Here is a 16,032-nt window from a genome sequence, read left to right as displayed (position 1 = left end):
GCGCGGCGGCCAGAGCGTGGAGCGCAGCGCGGGCGCCGGCCGGGACGGTGAGTGCGCGGGGAGCGGGGCGCGGGGAGCCGGCGCCGCCGCGGGTGCGGCCCAGGTGCGTCGCCCTGACCTGCTGACGTCAGGGGCGCGGCAGGTGCCCGGTGATGGGGGGGCGGTGGCGGCGGCGACAGCGAGGTGGCGCCGGGGCTGGCGCGGCGGGGGATGCGGGCGGGGCCGAGGCCTGGGCACCAGCCGCGCCCCGAGTCCCTCCGCGGAGGGAGGACGGGACCCAGGCGAATCGGATGCAAAATTCGCCCCCGTCGCCGCCGCCTGCCAGGCAGGAAGCCCTGAGCCGGGGTAAGGGGACGTGTGGGAGGGACGGGGATGGGTCGTGGCTGAGGCGGGGGCGGGTGGACGGAGCGGCAGGGGCTGGTGGCCTGGGCAGGTGGCCAGGAGCGCTCCAGCCGGCAAGGGACAGACGCGCGTCCCCAGCGATGCGGCGCGGCGGGGTCACCCACCTGCGGCGGATGCTGCTGCTGAGTCAAGGAGGAAATCGTCATGCACCCAAGTTTCGCGCGGGCGGCTTTGTTCGCGCCAGCGCCGCTCTAGACACCTCGGGAGGGGCGGGCGGAGCAGCCCCGCGGCCCATCTCTGCCCCGCCGTCCCCGCGGCCCCTGCGCCCCCGTCTCCGCTTCACCGCACGAGGTCCTGGCCGCGACTCGGGGGTGCAGGCGGAGGCCAGGGCGCCCGCGCGACTCTGACGACTCCGACAGGGGTGGGGGCGCCCCTGGCCGGGAAGGGTGGCAGGAGGGTGCCACGTGGCCCTGTGGGTGCCCTGGGCCCAGATCGGGAAACTCAGGCAGACGCCGCACTTCATTCACCTCCCCGATGAGCCGGCCTGGCACTTCCAGGTCAGGGCGGCCACTCGGCCCCGCCTGCCTGCCCCAGGAGAGAATCCCTGGGTCCCCCATGGGGCCGCAGTGGCCCTGCCAGACAGTGCCTGGTCCTCTTCCCAGCTGTAGTCAGACTTGGCCGTGGGGCTGTTTCTACAGAGACTTTGGAGCCACAGTTTTCCCCAGAGATGGAACTAGCTTTTCAGTCGATGCTCCTCAGCTGGACTTTGGACCTCAGGTTAACTCTGTCTGATCGGAAAGGGGTCTGGGGAGCCCGGTGGCTGTGAGGTTTCCATTCTCTGTGCTTCCTGGGGCCAGCGGCCTTCAGAAGAGGGCCCACCTTGCTTTTAGCGGCTCCTCTTAGGACCGCAGTAATAATAATAGCAGTGACAACAGTAGCTGCTGAGCACATGGACGAGCCAGACTCTAGGTGCACGCTGTGCGTCCTGCCGTTTAATCCCCACGGCAACCCCGTGAGCGTGAGCGCTGTCGCCGCTCGAATTTCAGAGATGAGTACAGAGGCATCAAGCGGTTAAGGGATTCGCTGGAGGCCACACAGCTGGTGAGGGGGGGAGGCTTGAACCCACCTGCTTCCAGACGCAGCTCTTGGCTGTTTCATAGTCTTTCCGGGGGCGGGAGGGGGTGGAGGCAGCTGGAAGTGCCAGGCCTGAGACTCAGAGCAGTGACCCGAAAGGGGAGCCCACAGCTAAGGACACCGAGTGTTTGGCCCAGATAGTCAGTGCTTGTGGGACACAGGTAGGATGTCTCTCTGGGGCGAGCCCACGTGGCCCAACGCCCCTCGTGCCGCTGGAGGGAGGGAGGACGGTGCCTCTGGGTTGGACCCTGACGCTGGCTGGAGCCAGATTGCCCAACCCGCCCTGCGTGGGGACCCGTCCTGCCTTCCTGCTGGGCAAGGCCAGCAGGTACTGCCTGGGAAATTCTTCGAGGGATTGCGTCCCTCCTGAGCGGCTATGACCTAATCCGTGGCTCGTGGGGCATGGCCCCCGAAGCAGGTGCTGGGGAAGCCCCGACGACGGTGGTGGGGAGAATGCCGGGCGGGGGTCAGGGCGGGGCCGGCCCGGGTGCTGTCAACGGTGGCTGGGTGGGCAGATGTGCCGTCCCTGCTAGAGGAGCTGACTCCCAGTGACTGATTTAAAGCCGGGCTGGCCCCCACCGTGCCTCTGGTGGACCCTAACCCTAACCCTGGGCTCGACAGCCACAGCAGCAGTGTGAGCCCCAGGTCCGCGTCTGACTTCCAGTGACAACGGTTTTCTCAGCCCGTGCGGAAGCAAAGCTAGCTTGACAAGCTCAGCATAGCACCCCCAACGCCCCCGGTCCAGGAGTCTCTGCAGGTGTTAATCCACTGCCCTGGTGGGTGCTGCTGAGCCGACACGAATCATGGCTTTGGGACGCGTAAGCTGGGGCGAGCGGCGTCATGAGCTCTCCCCAGCCGTGTTGCAGGCGGTCGGTCGTGTGAGCCTGGGGCCCGTGGCCAGGGGAGAGAGGCCACTGGGGCACCTGGCTGGGCAGGGCGGGAGGGTGACGCCAGACACACCCTCCTGTTTCTCCACTGCTACAGCAAGCTGGGCGTGGACACCAGCCACAGAAATGTTCCCTCCTGGGCCACGTGACCTCCTCATTCTCACCAGTGGCAAAGAACCCATTGTTGGCTTTTGGAAGGGACACACGATAGTCCTCGAAACTTCTTCCTCACTCACTTTTATTCCGGGGCGTCGGCTGCTTGGCTGGCCTCTGAGTAGTCTTGGTGGGAGCCGACCTGGGGAGTACCCGGCTGTCGACCCCTGTGTAGAATCAAACAGGCCCTTGGGTGGCAGGGGGCCTGGGGTGGGGAGGGAGGCACAGCGGCTCATGTGTCTGTGTGACTGGTGGCCCCTGTGGTCCTGCTGCCAGAGCACTGGACCCTGGGTCCCTGCAGGGTCTGGGCTCTTGCCTCCTCTGGCCCCCAGCTGGACTGCTGTCCTTGGACTCAAGCTCTTCCCTCCTCTGGTCTCCCCTAATCACCACGGCACAGCCTGCCTCACTCTAGCATCACACAGAACTAGACTCTTGGACCACATTTCTGGGGGAGGGTGGGTGCTTTTTCAAACGTTCCCTTTGCAAAAGGGATAGCCCAGAACCGGACCAAGTGTAGGGTGAGGCTTCGAGGCGTGCCAGTGCCCGGAAGCCTGGACACCGGGGCTGGTGGCTTCCAGCGTGTCCTCTCCGCCCTATGCAGGCCTGGCTCCCCTTGAGCACCCTTCCTGCCTACAGCCCTTCCCTTGGTGGCTTTTTTATCTGGCAAGTTTTGGGGGGTCCCTGAGGCCTTGTTCCTCAGCCCCAGCCACAGAGAGAGCTTGGGACCCTCTGGGCTTAGTGGGACGCTCCATCCTGCCCCTTGCATTTTGTCAGGGGGTCCACCCCTTGGGAGATACTGCTGGCCTGATATTAAGACCCTTTGCCCTAGGAGCCCCCTGAAAGCATACTGGGCCAGCTGTGCTGGCAGGTCCCTCATCTGGACAGAGCCTGCACCCCCAGACTTCCATCCCTTCTGCACTGTGTCCCTCCCACAGGTTGGGGGACCAGGTTTGTGCCCCTTTGCTGGCAGCTCCTCTGAGCCACCCACTCTTCCCTTCCACTCCCAGCCCCCATGCCCTGCAGTTCACAGGGCTCTCCTGGAGGAGGGACGTCGCGGGCACCAGCCTCCTCGTCACCTTCCCCTTCTACTCTGGGGCCCAGCCGCTGCTCGCGTGCTGGCCGCAGGACAGAGAGTCCCAAGACTGGGGAGCAGAAACCCCAGGGTCTGTTCCCCTTCCCCAGAGGACAAGGAGAGCACTGAAAACCATGGGGACCCTCACAGTGATCCCCAGGTTATGACCGTCACTTAGTGTTTACTCGGCAGCACCGAAGCGCGAGGGGAGCTGGGGACGTGTGTGGGAACGAGAGGCAGGGGGTGGGTGGGGGGCACGAGACCTGCAGAAAGGCCCCCTAGACTCTGAGTCTGGGGTCTGCGTTCCTGGGCCCGCTGTGAGTGGAGAACTCAGGGGCTCATTCCTCCTGCTCCTGACCTCATGCTGTGGGGAAACTGAGGCTGAGAGGGGCCCCGATGATCCGCCTGGCTTGGAGACAGCCTCTCTCTGCTTCTCGAATCTGCCCTTGCATGGCAGGGGGAGGGTTTTCAACTCCATGCTCGAATGTAGCGTCGGGAAGAAGAGAAACCTTGCGCCCGGCGTCCCGGCTCCCCCTGCCCTCCCCACACTCCAGGGCGGCAGGTGGAGGTGAGGGCACTGGGTGTCCAGGTTGGACAGCAGGATGCTCAGGGCTCCCTCTCTCGGACAACCCTGCATTGTTGGCCTCCATGCAAAGCGGCTGGCTTCCTGTCCCCAACCTGTGCGAGGTCACCAGGTATGCAAATTGGGGCGTACCAGGCGCTGCTGGCCACCCCAGATCCTGCCTCCCCCATCTGTAACTACCATGTGGAAGTGAAAGCTCCCTTCACTGAAACCATTTGAGGAAGAGATGCCAGGAGGACTCTTGGAGGCAAGAGAGAGAGTCCCAGGTGTCGCGGGGTGGGGGGGATCCTGGTGCCAGGAGGGGCTGGCCGGGCTGGCCGGGCGGGCCGCAGGGACTGAGGCCGTGGCCTCGGAGCGATGGGGTGCTGGGGGGAGGGCCCGGCACCGCCTCCTGCACTTAGCTGGCCGGAGCCTAAAGAGAGAGGAGAAAGGTCCTGGGGCTCTGCCTGGCCTCCGAGTTCCCGGCGGGGTTTAGGGACCAAGCCTGGGGGTGTCCCCTAACGTGGAAGCGGGCAACCTGCCCACCCCAGCTCCAGGCCTCCCTGACCCGCAAGGAGTCGGGCAGGCCAGGGCCACTCGAGGTGTAAAATGTCGCTCAGACGCCCTGTGGCCTTTCTCCTGCTCACAGGCCTTAGCGCTGCGCAGACGGCCCCGCTAGGAGACGGGGGGTGGACGAGCCCCGGGAAACACGGAAGCAGATGCACAGAGACGGGCCCGGACGGCTTCCGGAGACGGCTGTGCCGAGCCACCCGCTCCGGCTTCCCACAGGGCAGTCGTCCGGGGCTCGGGAGGGGGAGGACCCGGGGCGGCTGGACTCGTCTCTAAAACCCCCGGCACATGCTCTGGGCACAGGCGTGGGGCAGTCAGCACGGCCTTCCGCGAGATGCGGCTGAGCGACCCGGCCAGTGTGGGGAAGGGAAAGAGATCGCCGGTCACCTGTGGTGTCCTCCTAAAACAGTGAGCACGGGCACACGCGTAGGCACACACACAGGCAGGCACACGCACAGGCACACAAAAACTCAGGCACACATGCAGGCACATATGCAGGCACATGCACACTCAGGCACACGCACAGGCAGGCACACGCACGCGCAGGCACACGCACACGCAGGCACACACACAGGCACACGCACACTCAGGCACACGCACACACACACCCTCCACCGATGCCACGTCTCCACCTGGGCCAGAGGCTCTGGGTACGCATCATCCCCCCTCTAATCATCTCGACCTAATCCCTGGACTCCGACCGCCCCAGGGCCCCCTCCCGCCTCCTGCCAGGTTGTGGGTCAGACCCGGGCAGGCCTGGCGGGCGCGGGCTCCCTAGGAGGGGGCCGCCCTCCCCTTGCTCGAGAGTGGAGCGCGGGGTGTGCTCTCCCAGGCCCAGAGAGCCTTCCGGGCTCCATCCCAGCCTCCCTAGGCCTGGTATTCTCCCACAGATGGAGACGCAGGAGCAGGGGGCAGCGGGCCAGGGCCCAGAGGTGAGCAGGTGCGGGGTGGGCCACAGGCAGAGCCACCGGCCCGGCTCCAGGCCCCGCTCCACGGGGTCCCTCCCGACTGCCAGCTCGGGACGAGGGTCCCCCGGGCCCCTTGAGGGAGGTCTTTGGGAGGGGCAGGTCCTTTGACCTTGGGCGTGGGGGGACGTGTTCACACGTCAGAAGCCACTCCGCTTGCTGGGGGAGGCTGCGGGGTGGGTCTGGGGCGAGGCGCCGTCCCTCGCTGCTGCGGGTTCCCAGCTGTGGAAGCCAGCACAGCTTTTCTCACGGTCAGTTCCACACGAGGAGCTTTAGGCATGCACGTGCATGTGCACACGCACGCACAGACACCCACAGGCATGCGCTCACACACATGCACACACATGTGCACTCGGCCCCAGAAAGGGGGGCTGGGAAGGGCCAGCTGCCTTCGTCCCTGGGCCCTGCTGCGATGTCCTGTCCTCCGTGGGGGGCCGGTCCGGGGCCAGGGGACCCTCTAAGCTCTGCTTCCAGCCCCCAGCCTGCCCAAGAGGGGCCTGAGACTCAGAGCCGCAGAACTGCTGGCCTTGACAGGGACAGCCGTCATGAGCCCTGGTGTCACCAGCAGCAAGGACAGATGTGGAGTTCACCTGGGTTTGGCTCCCTGGAATCTAGTGGATTCCAGAAAGAAGCCTCCACATGGGAGGCCCAGATCATGCCCTCCCTGGAGTTGACGGCCGCACCCCCGAAGGGGGCTGGCTGCGTCCCCAGAGCCCGTGTCCGGCTGTCGCGTTGCAGGCTGGCTTCTGCGGCAAACGTTAGCCGTGGAGCTCAAGTCATGCCCTGCGTGTTCGGCCAAGGACGCGTGTAGGTCCCAGCCGAGCGCTGCCATGAATATAGCGTGGGGCAGAGCCCCCTCCCTGCAGCTCCCTGGCAGGCTGAGTAAATGTCGGTGCTTAGGACGCAGGAGTGTGGGACCCACCGCCAGTGACCCGGCCACCCCCTGCGGTGGCAGGGACGATGCCCGATGCCCCTCATTGGGACTGCTGTACACGAGCTGAGCTCCAGCCCGAGCCTCCGCGTTCCAGCCCAGACAGCGCCGGGAGGGAGGAACAGCCTTCTGGAGAGGCAGTTCCAGCTTCAGAGGGGACCCGGGGCCGGCGTTCTCGGGCGCGGTGCAGATCACACAGCCGCCGCGTGTGCGCCACTCGGTGGCGGGAAGCTCAGGCCGGCACCACACAGGTCGGCTCCACGGTCGGCTGCTGTCGGATCGCACCCGGCTTCAGAACCGCCCCGGCGCCATGCGGTTCCCATTAATACCACCCTTTGCCCTAGCGGGCAGCAAGCGTCCGGCCGCCTGGCCAGTGCCAGCACAGGATTTTAAGTAACGTGGGCTGAGTCACAGCTTTTCACTCAGGTGAAACCACCACCGACTCAGGGCTGTTTGGACACTACGACTCGTTCTTTTTTAGTCGTGGCTTCTATTTTAAGCAGGAAGTCGTCCTGTTTCTTTGTGGCCTTTGCTAATCACGTAAGCTTAGCAATCCGGCTTCCTCTAAACCCCCTTTTCAACCTGATCCCCCCTCCCGCTCCCCCCGCAGTGGCCCGTCCCGGAGCGGGTGTTCGAAGCAGCCGGCGTCTGGGCCTGCGGTGGTGTCGTGGGCTCCGCTGCGCTCTACACACGAGCGCTGGTGGGTACCAGTCACCCGCACAGCCAGGCAGACCCTCTCTGAGCACAGCCCTGAGCCCGCTCAGGACTGGGCACGGGCCGTTCCTCCACAGCCGGCTCCTTCCCTGGGAACTCTGTCCCAGCCCAGGATGAGGCCAAGTCCCCTGTTACTCGTGTGTGTGCACACACGTGTGCACCCCGACCTCCAGCAAATCCTCAGGGCACTCCTTGGCTCCGTGCGCCTGTGCACATGCGTGTTCGTGTACACACGTGAAGAAGACCAGAGGGAAACGCACCCAAATGCTGTCGGTGGTCTCTGGGCTTTGGCATTTGAGTAACTTTGGGCTGAGCCTTCCGTGCTTTTCCGCGCTCTGCGCAGGGGCCCTGCTTCCGGAGCCCGTCCAAGTTTGGGCTGGCAGCTGGCAGAGCTGTTGCCTCGATCCGTCCCGCCCGGGGCGCACGCCCGTTGCTCTCTCCTACGTGGTTCCTGCAATCCACGCCCGGCTGCCCGTGGTCTTTGGGACACCAGCTGCACTGCCAGCCTGTTTCGCGTGTGTGGACGTGGGTCACACTTTGTCCGTGGGGAAGCGCCAAGCGTTACTGCCACACTGACACACTTGCTCCTTCCTCTGGCACTCCACCTGGCGTGGCGCCTCCCACACGGAGCCCACCGCCCGCTTGCCGTGTCGGCGCAGGCGGAACTGCAGGCGCAGTGCGGCACCTGGGGAGCGGCCTGCGGGAGTGGCTGCTTGGAGTTTTTGCTCCGTGGCCTCAAAACGTGTCCACTGATAGCCTGGCGGCCCCAGTTTCCAAAGTAAACAGCAGGCCTGTGTGTGAGCGCCCCGTGACTGGGCACAGCTCTCTCAACAGAGCCAGAAGGTAGCTGTGACACAGGCACCGGCTCTGTGGCCACCCGTGGCCAAGTCCTAATTGCCACTGCGGGCCACGGGGCCTGGGCGAGTCATTGGCGACCCCCGGCCTCCTTCCCTCACCTTTATGGCCTGGGACAAGGCCTGGTACACAGTCGGCGCTCGTGTGCACAAGGATCCCACTCAGCACTGTGCGTGGGGCTATCCTGGGCCCGGCGCATTTGCCCCCGGGCCCTGGGGAGGCCGGAGGGGGCCGGGGAGGTGCGGCCTGACAATGCCACAAAGGAGCCACGTGGCGGCCACGCGCCCACTGCCCAGTGCTCAGTGAGCCCTGTGTATCTGCGACCACAAGAGGAAGTTGTTCCTTTATTTAAAAACACACTAAGCGAAGCTCACAGTCCGCGTCCCCACGTGTGAGGCGTGTTGTCAGCGTAGGTCCCTCCCAGCCCCCTCACGCAGCCGCAGGCGCAGCTCTCGGTGCCCAGCGGGACTCCGCCTCTGCCCAAGGCCGGGGGTGGGGGGCGGGCAGCGCAGGGATGGAGTATCCGCGTCATCCCGTCACCTGGCCCACAGACCCTGTGCAGCCCCGTTCAGCCCCACCCGACTCGACGCCCAGCAGGCAGAGCCATCGGCCACCCGGGTGCTGGGTGTGCCGGGACGCTCATGCCAGACCCACGTGCTCACAGGTAGACGCCAGCTTGCTAACCAGCGGTTCCTCCTCAGGATACTCCAGGCCCCTGGGATCCCAGTGGGTGACTGCCCCACGCTGCCAGAGCCGCGAGGTCCCCCCACCAACAGGCTCGGAGATGCCCCAGCACTCGACGGGGGACAAACCCTTCGCCTCGATGCTGCCGCCCACCTTCCCCGGCCCGGCGTTGGAGAACGGGGTTCAGCACACGCCCCCCAGCAGGAGGGCATCCCTGGGCTCGCCCCTGAGCCCCGGCTCCCTGCGCTCCGCCGCCCACAGCCCCCTGGATGCCTGCAGCCAGCCCCTGTGCGACTTTGAGAAGCGCAGCGCGCGCGTGGCCCACGAGATGCGCTACGTCTCGGCCGGGCCGCAGAGCACGGCGTGTGGCTGGCGGGCCTTCGCCCCCGCGTGTCTGCAGGCCTTCAACACGCCCAAGGGCTTCCTGCTCTTCCTGTGCGCGGCCGCGTTCCTGCAGGGCATGACCGTGAACGGCTTCATCAACACGGTCATCACCTCCATCGAGCGCCGCTTCGACCTGCACAGCTACCAGAGCGGGCTCGTGGCCAGCGCCTACGACATCGCCGCCTGCCTCTGCCTCACCTTCGTCAGCTACTTCGGGGGCAGCGGGCACAAGCCGCGCTGGCTGGGCTGGGGTGTCCTGGTCATGGGCGCCGGCTCGCTGGTGTTCGCGCTGCCCCACTTCACCGCCGGCCCCTATGAGGTGCAGGCGGACACGTGGGTGGCGGCGTGCCCAGCCAACCGGAGCACGGCGTGCAGGGACAGCGCCTCGGGCCTCTCCAGCTACCGGCTGGTCTTCATGCTGGGCCAGTTCCTGCACGGCGTCGGCGCCACGCCCCTTTACACGCTGGGCGTCACCTACCTGGACGAGAACGTCAAGTCCAGCTACTCGCCCGTCTACATCGGTGAGTGCGCCGGCTGGGGTCCTGGTGGGCGAGAGGCTGCAGGGTGGTGTTGGCAGCAGGGACGATGACCAGGGAGCTGCCGGCCCTGTGCACACCCCCCTCGTGGCCCAGATGCTCCCGCCTGAGCTCCCTGTCCCGGCCGCGCGTGCAGCCCGGGTCCCACGCCTGTGTGGTGCAGGGCGGGGAGGCCCGTCTGCGTTTACCTGGGGCCTCATCCACCCGCCCCCACTCCCGAGCGTCCCTCCAGCCTGGCCCTCCCGAGGCCACCTCAGGGACAGTCACAGCGAGCCTCTGGCCGGCACTTCAGGCCCCGCCAGACTCTATGGTTATGGCCTTGGCTTCGTCACGTGCCCTGGGAGCTCTGTCCCTCCCAGCCACCGGCGGTCGCCATCCCAAGGACCGAGGGCTCACTGAGGATCATGTCACTCGGGGAGGGGACGTCCCGCCACGCTGACCCTTCCAAACCTGGTCTGTGGGGGTGAGGGACTAGGCTGTAGGCTCCGGGCTCCAGGCCCGGCCCAGTTTCTCTCAGGGCAAGTCCGCGGTGCTGCTCGGACGCGGCCCTCACCCTGCAGACTGGGGTGTGCAGTCTGCTCTTTCTCGAGAGTCCAGGCGACGTCCACGGCTGGCTGGGAGGGAATTTTTAAGCCGATACTGACCAATGTCAGACCCCGGGGAGGCTGCACTGACCAGCGCTGCTCCAAGGGCTCCAGGTGGGGGCAGACGGGTGTGGGGGCCTCTATCAGGAGGGGATCCACGCAGCCCCAGGCCCCCTCACGCCGGCGCATGGCGACCCCAACACCTCTACTTCCCTTGCAGCCATCTTCTACACGGCAGCCATCCTCGGGCCCGCTGCCGGCTACCTGGTCGGAGGCGCCATGCTGAACATTTACACGGACGTGGGCAGACGGTGAGTGACCGGGCTGCACCCCCGCCTGTCTCACCCACAGGGACGGCGCCGAGCCGCCGTGCAGCAGGAGGGCCCCGAGTGTCCCTGCAATGTGGTTCTGGCCGAGCAGGGTCCACGCGGGGGTCGTGCTGGGTGTGGCTGGGTGCCGAGCCCCGCTGGGCGGGAGGGCCAGGGCTGGCTCTGCTCTGGACGGCTCGGGGTCCGTGGATGGTGCCGGGAGCCTGGCCTGGCGGAGGCGCAGGGCGGACGGGCGGCAGCCGGAGGCCCAAGTGCTTCAACGCCCAGGGGGCCCTGGCCACGGTTTCTCTGTGTGGCCTGAGATTCTTGTTTCCTTTATTTCCTTGTATCTTTCATTTGCGGCGCCCAGTTTTGTAAATTTAAGCTGGCAAGTTAGAATATGAGAGGGACAGAGAGAAGGACAGAGGGACAGAGACAGAGAGGGACGGAGAGACAGGGATGGAGAGAGACCAAGGCACGGAGACAGGGAACGGGAGGGAAGGGGCAGGCTGCCCTTGGGACTCCTGCAGCTGGGCCTCTCGCCGGGGTTTCTAGTGCTCTGACCTCCGTGAGAGCCACCTCCGGCCTCGGGTTGACCTGGGGTCAAGGGCAGGTCTGTGCCAAGCCTGGAGGCAAGTCTGGGTTGGGGTCCTCTCTGGGGTGCCCCCTCCCGCTCCGGGATCCAGGCCCGCTTTGCACATGGGGTGTTGGGGGCTGGAGGCAGAAACAGGCTGTGGCCCTAGAGGTGGCTGTGGCTCTTCCGTGCTAGGACGAGGCAGAAGCCGCCTGAGCCGGCCGGCCGAGGCCCCATGGGGTGTCAGCGCTCCCTGTGTCCCTTCCGTCCTTTGTGTCTCTCTCTGCCACTCTGCTCTCGGCCACCGCCTCCTCCCTGTGCTGGCCGCTCCTGGGAGCCCAGACCTGGGCTCCTCCCCGTCTCCCTGCAGACTGTAACACGCCCTAATAGTCCCTTTGCGGGGAGCTACCGGTGAGCTCCAGCTGGGCCCTTTGCCCTGAGCTTCAGGAGGCCCCGGGGACGCCATCTGTCACCCTCTGCATTGGAGGGGAGGGACGCCTCACCCTGCTGTTGCTTGGAGAGCCTGCCGCCCCACCCCCGCAGCCCCTCTGTGGTCTCACTCTGAGGACCGGGCCACAGGCAGCGTCTCAGGGCCCCTCAGCGTGGGTCAGGGTGTGGACCTGTCCGTCCCGGGCGGTGGCTGAGGCAGGGTGCTGTTTGCTACAGCCTGCAGGGGCGGGCTGGGCCTGCGGCTGGCATTGCTGTGGGCCTGTGCTGACCAGGGACCCTGGAGGTCTCCTCTGGGGAAGAGCCAGGCGGTCGCCAGTGTGCGTACCATGGGGGACATGGTGGCTGCACACTGACCCGCGTGCCTCTGCCTCTTTTGGCAGGACGGAGCTGACCACCGAGAGCCCGCTGTGGGTGGGCGCCTGGTGGATTGGCTTCCTGGGCGCGGGGGCCGCTGCCTTTCTCATCGCCGTCCCCATCCTCGGCTACCCCCGACAGCTGCCAGGTGGGTTTCCCTGCCCCGGCCCAGCCCCTGAGTGCCACGGAGGAAGGACACCCCCTCTCCTGCCCGTCCTCCTCCCCGCCGTGCACGAGGCCGCGCAAACCCCGTTCTCTGGAGCGGAGCCTTCGATCTTAATCCTCCCGCCCAGGTGGAAAGACACCCTTGGCCATGGCGCAGGGAAGGCCAGGCTGGCCGTGTGTGGCCATCCCAGGACCTCCCCTCTGCCCCAGCAGCACCCCCCAGGGCCGTGGAACGGGCTTGTCCCAGCCGGGCCCGTTGGCCTCTCCCTCCCGCCGGTCCCACTGTGGCCCTCACTCTGGCGCCTCCAGCCTGTCACGTGGCACATCCTCACGTGGTTTCTGTCCAGCGCCCTCCACCCCTGGGTCTGCCATGGCGGCACGGATGTCGGACTACAACATTCCCAGACCCAGGCGTTGGGGGGGCCTCCCAGTGACAGCCTATCCTTCCAGGCTCGCAGCGCTACGTGGTCATGAGAGCGTCGGAGACGCGGCAGCTGAAGGACGGCAGCCACAGGGCCGCGAACAGCCCGGACTTCGGGAAAACCATCCGAGATCTGCCCCTGTAAGACCTGGGGCGTCGCCGAGCCTTGTGTCCTCAGACCCACCGAGGGCCCCATGGGGAAAGTCAGGGTGACCCCTCCTGGGTCCTGTGGGGAGGGCCCCTGTCGTGACCGTAGTCCCTGGAACTTGGACTGAAAAGTTGAGGAGCAGCCAATGGCGCCTCCTCGGCCAAGGCCCGGGCCCCGAGCTCTGGCTGCACCTGCCGCGGTCGGCCTGCCCGGCAGCGTCTCAGCCCACCAGGGGCCCTGCACCCCGTGGGGACAGCCCAGAGCCCCGAGCTGTTGGCGTCTTAGGAGGGGGCTGGGAGATCTGGGTCTCTCCTCTGGACTGAGCCTTCCCTGGGGGGCTCTCCCTGGGCGGGGGGCGGCTGTCAGGGTGGTCACTGCCCAGCCCTCTGAGGGTTCGTGTCCCATCAGCACGTCCCTGAGCTCGCGGGGGCCACGTGGGGTGGAGGCTGTGGGTGGTGGGTGGTGGGTGGGGGGAGGACAGAGTCAGGGCCTGGGTGGTCCACGGGGGCTGTCTGCTGTGAGAGGCAGGGCTGAGGTGGGGGAGTAGACGCCTCGCAGGGCTTTCCCGCGGGGCTCCCCCTTCCTGTGAAACCCCTGAGGGGCCGGGAGCTGCCCGCTGAGACCCCACGGCCCGGCTGACCCAGGGCCACCTTGGCCAGGGCTTGCTGGTACGTCCTCGAGGGGCGCTCCCCGCACTCAGGTCCTGAGCCTGGTCCCCGCCGTGGACGTGGGGCCCCCGGTCTCCTGCTCTGCTCGGTGGTGAAGAGGTTTATGCCCAGGGTCCGTCCCTAGGCAGCTGCTGGCCGTGAGCAAATGCTGGAGCCTGGCGCCCTCTGCTACAGCCATGACTAGTTCTCTGGGCAAATTCGACACAGGAATTTCGGTCGAGCGACCTGTGGGCTGGGATTGGGAAATGAGGTTTGTGCCCCCTCGGGAGACTCACGCCACCTCCTGACCGGCCAAGCGTCCGGAGCCTGGGCAGGCCTGGGCAGGGCCCCAGGAGGAAGCCACCGGGGCACTGCCCCCCTGCCCAGTCCTCGCAGTCTGGGACCAGCTGGGGCGGCACCGCTCAGGGAGGGGGCTTCCTCCCGTCCCGTCTTGTCTCTTTTGTTAAGACGTGGGGCCCACGTGGCTGATCAAAAGGAAAGCCTTTCCAATCCCAAAGTTAGAAAGTAAATTTTGGAAGAACTGGGCCCCCCTGTTTTAACCAGGGCGGGGACAAAGAGAAGGCTCGTTCGTGCCCCCTGTGCAGCGAGTCTGAGCGAAGCCGTGCGCAACGCCGGGTGGTCAGCGCCTGCGCAGCCGGCGTGGGGCAGCCGCTCCGGCGAGGAACCCGTCGGAGAGCCAGCCAAGCCCACCCAGGGCACATTGGAGGGGCCCCCATTCCAAATCTGAAAGGCTCCTGGCCCCATCGTCTCCCGGGGCTGGTGGCTGAGAATGGCCCCACCGTCGGTACCCCGTCCCCCCGCCCTGGGGACCCGTCCAGTCCTGGACATGGTGACCCCTGCCCCCCAGTCAGCTCCCTGGCTGGCACCACTGACTGGGGGTGATTGAACAGGGCCTCAGGCCACGTGGGGTCTCACCCACCTGAAGCCGGGGCTCTGGCCAAGGGGTGATAAAGTTTTCTGTAAACAGTTATTGCGCTTTTGGGACAAGTGGCTACAGGCTTGGTCACGGGGTCTCTACCTGCCGGAGCCCAGCCCTGCAGCCCGTCTGCCTTGCTCTGCTCCCCACCCCCTCCCTCCCAGAGCTGGGGCCTTGTGCTCAGGGGAAGAGGTGACAGCCTGGGGAACAGCAGTTTTTCCACACCTGGATTTGGCCCACTCTGACCCTCTGTCTCTTCTCTCTGGTCTCCATACTGCTCTCCTGTCCAGCTCCCTCTGGCTACTCTTGAAGAACCCCACGTTCATCCTGCTCTGCCTAGCGGGGGCCACCGAGGCCACGCTCATCGCCGGCATGTCCACATTCGGCCCCAAGTTCCTCGAGTCCCAGTTCAGCCTGAGTGCCTCTGAAGCTGCCACCTTGTTTGGTGAGAAACCCCAACCTGGGGTCCTCTGCTTTGTCATTCGCTCTCAGATGAGTTGGGGTCTTTGAGGACACCTTCTAGAAAGACCCAGACAGGGCACACACGCTGGGCGAGGGCCCCAGCCCATGGTGCAGGAGCTGAGGGCACCCTGGGGCTCCGCGAGGAGGCCGTGCTGCACCACGGCACTCACCTGAGCTGCCCTCCTCGGGGGGGTTGGGAAGCGCCACCACAGCCGCTGAGCAGGTGGGAGGCCTGGGGTGGGCTCCACCACTCGCCACCTGGCCTCAGCCTCCGCGATTCGCTACGGGAAGGGTTTGGGCCTGGCTGTCCCTGTGTGCCCGGCGGCAGGTGTCCCAGGTCTGCAGAGGGTGGGCCCCTTCTCTGCCAGGGTCCACCAGGAGCCCTGGGCCAGCCATAACATGCTTGGCAGGAGGGGCTGGTGTGCGGGGTCGTGCTGGGAGCCGGGTGGGTGCAGAAAGCCTGTGCCCACCCTTCAGGGTTCCAGTGTGCGGGCCCTCCCCCCTCTCCCCGCCTTGCCTGGCCCCTCCGGGCAGACCCCACGTACCCGGACCCCCGCCCAGGACAACTCCCTCCCTCCCAGCCGCCCTCCCCGTGCCACCCCCTCCCCCTGCCCAGAGGTCACCCCCACCAGTTCCCATCACTGGGCGCTGTCAGCCTGGAAGCCACGTGCCAGCTAATCCCAGATTTGTGCCAGAGGGCGGTGGCCGTGGGCTTCTGTCACAGCTGCAGGGACTCAGCAGGGGCTACGTGGGCAGAGAGCATGGTGCCCTGGGGGCCACTGGAGGAGTGACGGGCCTTTCCGTCAGGGCGGGGGCTACTGGGCCCCCTCCCGGTTCCTCCCTGCCCCTCCCTGCAGGCCCTGGGGAGCAGTTGATCCCTCTGTGCCTCAGTTTCCCTACCTGTGGAGTGGAGATAATAAGAGCGGGGCTAATGCCACACCCCCGGGGCCTCCCCAGTCCCACTAAACCCTGCCCTGTCCCCAGGGTACCTGGTGGTGCCGGCGGGCGGCGGCGGCACGTTCCTTGGCGGCTTCTTCGTGAACAGGCTGAAGCTCCGTGGTCCCGGCATCGTCAGGTTCTGCCTGCTGTGCGCCCTGGCCGGCCTGCTGGGCATCTCTGTGTTCTCCCTGCACTGCCCCAACGTGCCCATGGCGGGCGTCACAGACAGCGACGGCGGGAGGTGAGGGCAGGCA

The 16,032-nt window shown here is 66.5% G+C and overlaps 1 protein-coding gene across 2 annotated transcripts in view; it reads left to right on the top strand.

Moving 5' to 3' along the window:
- Positions 1 to 6: 6 nt before the first annotated feature.
- SLCO4A1 (solute carrier organic anion transporter family, member 4A1) overlaps positions 7 to 16,032 on the top strand; it is a 21,887-nt gene continuing 5,861 nt past the window's right edge. For both annotated transcript variants that reach the window (XM_012654643.1, XM_012654644.1), the window contains exons 1-7: positions 7 to 47; positions 8,887 to 9,774; positions 10,594 to 10,684; positions 12,086 to 12,207; positions 12,675 to 12,786; positions 14,668 to 14,822; positions 15,824 to 16,019. In XM_012654643.1, coding sequence (XP_012510097.1) covers positions 8,970 to 9,774; positions 10,594 to 10,684; positions 12,086 to 12,207; positions 12,675 to 12,786; positions 14,668 to 14,822; positions 15,824 to 16,019 — 1,481 coding nt within the window. In that variant the 5' untranslated portion in view covers positions 7 to 47; positions 8,887 to 8,969. The remainder of the gene's footprint in view (positions 48 to 8,886; positions 9,775 to 10,593; positions 10,685 to 12,085; positions 12,208 to 12,674; positions 12,787 to 14,667; positions 14,823 to 15,823; positions 16,020 to 16,032) is intronic.

This window comes from Propithecus coquereli, unplaced genomic scaffold (assembly GCF_000956105.1).
Source record: "Propithecus coquereli isolate 6110/MARCELLA unplaced genomic scaffold, Pcoq_1.0 Scaffold442, whole genome shotgun sequence".
Taxonomy (NCBI): Eukaryota; Metazoa; Chordata; class Mammalia; order Primates; family Indriidae; genus Propithecus; species Propithecus coquereli.
This window is presented reverse-complemented; position numbering and strand designations above follow the sequence as displayed.